Source organism: Lactuca saligna, chromosome 2, assembly GCF_052625555.1.
Source record: "Lactuca saligna cultivar CGN05327 chromosome 2, ASM5262555v1, whole genome shotgun sequence".
Lineage (NCBI taxonomy): Eukaryota > Viridiplantae > Streptophyta > Magnoliopsida > Asterales > Asteraceae > Lactuca > Lactuca saligna.
Window position 1 is genome coordinate 14,651,656 of NC_136418.1, and position 6,249 is coordinate 14,657,904.

The 6,249-nt window shown below is 34.8% G+C and overlaps 1 protein-coding gene and 2 long non-coding RNA genes across 3 annotated transcripts; all 3 read right to left on the minus strand.

The window, feature by feature from the left end:
• Positions 1-600: 600 nt before the first annotated feature.
• Positions 601-2,068, minus strand: LOC145028767 (uncharacterized). The gene is made up of 3 exons (XR_013676175.1): positions 1,934-2,068; positions 1,643-1,845; positions 601-861 (listed from the first exon to the last, which is right to left on the minus strand). It is a non-coding gene; the product is annotated as an uncharacterized LOC145028767 (long non-coding RNA).
• Positions 2,069-2,177: 109 nt separating this feature from the next.
• LOC145028768 (uncharacterized) lies at positions 2,178-2,906 on the minus strand. The gene is made up of 3 exons (XR_013676176.1): positions 2,772-2,906; positions 2,633-2,661; positions 2,178-2,510 (listed from the first exon to the last, which is right to left on the minus strand). It is a non-coding gene; the product is annotated as an uncharacterized LOC145028768 (long non-coding RNA).
• Positions 2,907-3,740: 834 nt separating this feature from the next.
• Positions 3,741-5,092, minus strand: LOC145029533 (1-aminocyclopropane-1-carboxylate oxidase homolog 1-like). The gene is made up of 3 exons (XM_078978043.1): positions 4,635-5,092; positions 4,171-4,261; positions 3,741-3,791 (listed from the first exon to the last, which is right to left on the minus strand). The coding sequence occupies exons 1-3, from the start codon at positions 5,090-5,092 to the stop codon at positions 3,741-3,743; spliced, it is 600 nt and encodes a 199-aa protein (XP_078834169.1).
• Between the last annotated feature and the right edge of the window lie 1,157 nt (positions 5,093-6,249).

Here is a 6,249-nt window from a genome sequence, read left to right on the forward strand (position 1 = left end):
TTTGTTCTTGTATATGAAAGTATTTCCTTGATATAGTACTTATAGTATGTAAAATCTCATGAATATCCACTACAAGACAAACAACCTTTTACGACGTGCAATGCGTGTCGTAAAAGGCTGAGACGACACGCAAATGCGTGTCAAGAAAGACCCTGTCATAACAAGAGACGATGCGCTTTTGCGCGTCGTCTGTTTACGACGCGCATTTACGACACGCATTTATGACGTGCATTTACGACACACATTACGTATCAAGGAAGGCCCTGTCATAAAGGAAGATAACACTCATTTGCGTGTCATTACCTTACGAAGCGCATTACGACTCGCATTGTGTATCATTAAAGTCCATGTCAAGAAAGGCCATGTCATAAATGAAGATGACACACATTTTTGCATATCATAATTTTAAATGATTAAAAAAAATATTATTTGTAGATTTACTAATTTTCAAATTAAATTTGTATTTAATGTCTCATAATAGAAAATAAAATAGTATATACAAAAAATACAATCCATTGCATAAAATTTAATGTCATACAAATAATCATTCCATGGAAAGATAAAACAAATCAATAGAAGTTGTAACAAAATTTTACAAAGTAATTAGATACAAGAAATATAAAAAAAATATACCCTCAAATGCTTTTAAAAGTATAATCTCCATGTCATCTCTTCAACTCACTTCTCCAGTTTTTCCTTAGCTTCTCTAAGGGTTCCAGCATCTCTTGTTTCACATATCATGTCAAAAAATTCTTTGTGTCATTGGTTTGCCACCAGGTGTACCACGTAAAAATGTTGAACTCGGTGTAATGGGCGGCTGTCCACCGGGCATGGATGGCAAGTAAGGGCTTGAAGCATTACCTTAAACAAAAAAAAATTATTAATCACACAATCACATAATGAGTTTTAATCTAGGAATCTTTATGTTACCAAAGGTGAAAACCATATACGATGGAGGATGATTCTCTTTAATCATTAATCTTAAAGGAATCATTCATATCTGTTACACGGACTATTTTCAATTATGAGGATAAGAAGGACATTTACGCCTTTTGTATAGACGATAGATCAGCTGTTCACATTGTTCACTGACAATACTATCCTTATCCCTCGGTAACCTTCTCATCATGTTTAAAAAATTGATTATTCTGATTTGAGTTCATAGAAAAATCTCCTATTCTGTTAGTGTTAAACCTTATTATTATAAACATCAAGATGTTATTTTTGTTTGAGTCTGTTTCTATTCTAGATTAAATAAACCATCTTAATGAAATGAAATGACCATTTTACCCTTTCCAAAGAAGAGTTGGGAAGAAAGAAAAAAAGAAGGGAAAACAGGCATAGTATTAGTGTTTTAATACATTAAGCCTGAATTTTTGGCTTAACCCATCAAGTCATTCTATGTAGAATAAATCAAGATTAAGTTCTTAAGCCATTAAGTAAAAAAAACAACCCCTTAATCTAATAATATATATAGTATGTATATGGATGTTTCTTTTTCACTTCATGCAGAAAGAACAAGTTAATATAAAATTTTAAAAACTAGGCTTTCTCAATTATTAGTAGAGTACTCTTTTCCCAAATACTTTACAACAAACATTCTTAATATGAGGAAATTATGAAACAAAGAAAAATAAATCACCTGATTTTTCTCAAAGTAGTTTCCTGATTTTTCTCAAAGTAGTTTGGAAGCACGTTGTGTTCACTAAGAATTACTTCACCACTGTTGGGCTTTTGTAAACCCATAGTTAACTTAAGTAGAGTGCTCTTTCCACAACCTTTTGGCCCAATTATGGCAGCTTTATCACCCCTTTCGATAGATATGTTAGCTTTTTTTAAAAGAACCTACAAAAAAACAAACCAGAGCATATCCTTACATATTTAATTATCACAAAGAAAATAAAAAAGTTCAACCTTATTGTAAATAAATTACCTTGTCTTCATAGCTAAATTGTAGATTCTTTATTGTCACAACAAATCTTCCACTTCTTCCATGTTGTGGAGATCTGATCTTTATTTATTTTTGGATGAATGGCTCGTCAACTTGTTCTTCCTCATGAAGCTTCTCTAGTTTCTGAAGAAAAAAATCAAATAATATAACATTTAGTACTTGGTATTTCAAATAATATGTTGTATATAACTGGTTTCTTATATCTTTTATGTAAAGGTGTGGTCAATGTCTTCCCAGAGTCTTGGTCCTTGCACCTACCAGGGAGTTAACAAGGCAAGTAGAATCAGAGATCAAAGAGTCTGCTCCATATTTGAGCATTGTTTATGTCTATGGTGGTGTGTCATATAATTCACAGAAAATTGCATTGTCTCGTGGAGTTGATGTGATGTTGGAACACCAGGAAGACTTATTGACCTTATTGACAGTAACACCCTAAATTTGGTGGAGGTTCTTGATGAATCTGATCAAATGTTTGCTATTGGTTTTGAGGAAAATGTAGAGCATATATTGGAAAAGCTTCCATCACAGAGGCAAAGCATGCTTTTTTCAGCAACAATACCTGGTTAGGTCAAGAAACTCTCAAGGAAATATGTCAACAATGTAATGTTTGTTAAGCAGAAAAAAAAAAACAGAAAACATACATTTTTCTTTAATCAAAAAAACAAATCATAGCTATCTAACCTCTCACAAAGTGAATTCCACTTCTGCCCCTGTAATAAAATTCAAAAGATTGGAGATTATCATTAAATTGAGTAATCATGAATTCATATATGGGTAATTTAGTAGCAGTGGAAGAATGAAGATGAAACGGAAAACATACCTATCAAGTGTTTGAATGTCTAATAATCAAACAAAACCATCAACAAAGCTATTTGAATATTGACCTCTATGAACTTGAGAAGCAACCTAAAAGAGACAATACATACATATTCATACAAAAAAAGTATTAGAAACAATATCAAATAATTAAAAAATGGGGCTAATGAGCCAAATTGGTTTAGTCACTCAAGAGCCTGCATTACTAAGCTTAAGTATCAGGGACAATATCGCCTATGGGAGAGATGTCACATCACTTCAAATTGAAGATGCAACTAAAACAGCTCATGCACATACATTCATCAGCTCACTTGAAAAAGGATACGATACACAGGTAACTAAAAACCAAAAGAGTATATGAAGTTACAGTTTTACCCTTTTAACCTAATGAGAAAACATGTGTTGCTTTCAGGTAGGTAGGGCTGGTTTATCTTTAGCAGAAGAACAGAAGATAAGACTTTCGGTTGCAAGGGTAGTGCTTTCGAATCCTTGTATTCTTCTTCTTGATGAGGTGACAGGTGGACTTGATTTTGAAGCTGAAAGATCTGTTCAAGAGGCTTTGGATTTATTAATGGTGGGTCGTTCAACCATTATAATTGGTAGAAGGCTTTCGTTAATAAAAAATGCTGATTTTATAGCTGTTATGGAGGAAGGTCAGTTAATGGAGATTTGTACACATGATGAACTTATAACTTCAGATGGGTTGTATGCAGAGCTTTTAAGATGTGAAGAAGCAGCTAAACTACCAAAAAGGTAAATCCAGATGCTCTTAAACTCTTATATTAGAGCAAGTAAATTACAAAGTTATAGCTTACTTCTTATGAGTAATTTTACTTTATGAAAAAACAATTAATGAGTTTATTTAATATCATTTTAGGATGCCTGCAAGAACCCCCAACGAGACCTCAACATTCCAAATCGAAAAAGATTTGATCTCCTAAATTTACCAAATCGCCCTAACTTCAGCAAGCCTCTAATCTACACACAACAAGATCTCCAGATTCCAATTACAACTCATACGGATCTAAAAAAAAACAGTTGAAAAAGGAACAGAAAAAATAATAGCTAGTGAAGTGAATAAAAGAACAGGCTCAAATTTAAATAACAAATTGGGATATGAGTATCATAACTCTTAAGTTCAAAATAGTGAAACGATTAGATTAGATCATATTTACTATTTCAGTGGGAATAGAAAGTATGTAACCTTTTAGATCCCAATATATGACAGACACAAAATAAGAAGAATATGGGTGAGCACCTGCTTCCAAGCTCCTTAACCCTCATCTCTGCATCCTGACAACTTTCTTCAACAAACCTGAGTTGCACAATATAAACTCTACAATGAAGACCATATATATATATATATATATATATAAACAAAGAATACTATAATTAGAACCCACCTTCTCAAGGACGTTGTCATTCTCTTCTTGTAGCATATCAAGTTGCATGAAATAGCACAAGTTAACGAATTGTACATCACTTAAGCTAAAACTGAAATTGAAGGGAACAAGAAAAGTAAAAATTTCCCAGATGGTGGCAAATGAAACGCTGACGAGAGAAGGGGGCAATTAAGGAGTCACAGATGAAAACAAGATGAAAGATGGAAACCTAGGAGAAATTGAGAAATTGTTTGATGTTTTGAGAGAGAGAGAGAGAGAGAGAGAGAGAGAGAGAGAGAGAGAAAGAGAGAGATAGAGAGTGAGAGAGAGGGAAATGGAGAAATTGATCTCGAACCAGATGTATGAAAGAAAACCCTAGTCGATTTGAATGTATCTGCAAATCTCCGGTGATTCACGTTCAACCCCAATGCCTCTAAGAATAATCTGAAAAGTACGTCTCCAAATTTCATACTTGATTTGAGTACTAGATTTGAATGTCTCTGCAAACCTCCGGTAATTCCTCAGGCGGCAGAGGTAACGGAGCCATAAATGAAAAGAAGATGTCTCTCCAGTTCAAGGCGGGGGAACTATACAGATCGTAATTGCTAATATACACTAATGTACTCGAAAGATCCCTCGTGTAAAACCCTTTCTTCACCTCGTAATCTTGTTCGTGAAATCTACGAACTCCTTGAACCGCCTCATCCATAACACTCACAGGAATCCCATGATTCGTTACCTGAAAAATACCTAGGTTCGCGGAGGCTTCACGAATCATCTCCATCATTGATGCTCTATGGGTCGATTGAAGGTCTATGACCGGAATCTTGACAGCGAGTGGTGTCCTGTGGGTGAAAGAAGATGGGAGGGATTTTCCGGATTCCGGCATCGACGAGGCCTTTGACGCCGGTTTTTGTTTGGTCGAAAGCTTTGAGCTCCACATGTCGATCGTAGCTTGAGCCGAGTCAAGTAATGGTGGCAGCCACTTTCGTGAAGATGATCGTGCTATATATGTGAAGGTATTCTCTAGAAATGTGAGTGAGGATCCTTGCAATTGTGGCCTTATGAATGTAAATTGTTTGATTTCCTGTGAGAAATGAAGCGATACAGACCAATCTATGGAGGATGTGGGTCGTTCTTCGAGGGATGAAAAAACCCTAGTTTCTTAGACTTTTTGAGGACGTGGTTTTCTAATTTTTAGATTCCCGCGAGGTATTAAGGAGGGAACACGATGTTTAATGAGATCGATAAGGAGGTTAGGAGTGGAGGAGAAGCGGATCGGAGAGGAGAGAGAAGGAGGGAGAGGGGAGAAGATGAAAGATAGAAAGAAGGTAGAAGACGGGTTTTCAAAATTTTGGGGATTTCATTTCCCTCTCTACTAAACGCGCGTTTTCATTAAAATTATAAAGCGACAGTTATAGAGGACGTGACTTTAAAATAATGTGCCCTCCATGTTTTTAATTTCTTTTCATGAGACACTAATTTAAGAGCACACAATAATGCGTGACGTAAATCATTAAATTTTTTTGAAGAGATGACACTTTTTTAATGTCACTCTCGTTTGTGAAACATAAATAAATGAGTGTCATGGTTTGCACATCGTAAAAGGGTCTTTTTCTTGTAGTGATCTATTAAATTATACCTATTATAGTTTTTCCAAAAGTGTGTTTCGTTTGTATGGTAAACACTAGTGCAGTGTCGACTTTGTATGTAAAGTATAGCATTATTGAACACTTATACTCAAAATATAAATAAAGTGTTTGATATTTATATAACAACATGCTTTTATTCTGAAAAGACAAGGTGTTATCGTAATATGTGTTGCATGCGAATGTTTTCATATGATAGTTAAAATAACAGTATGAAATGCTTAGCAAAAGAAATGATATTTTCACACGATAATAACCGGGTGTTTACTTGTATTCTCCCCCCTCCCCCCCTCCCCCTTAAAAGTATTTAAAAAGCATTTAAAACATATTTAAAGTGTGTTTTAGGGGTATGAACTCAATTGATAGAGTGAATATGGTGAGATGAAAATCAAGCAGAACTTCGACAGGAGAAAGCAAACTTCTCGGGATTCTTGGGAATCTCAGGAGCGTA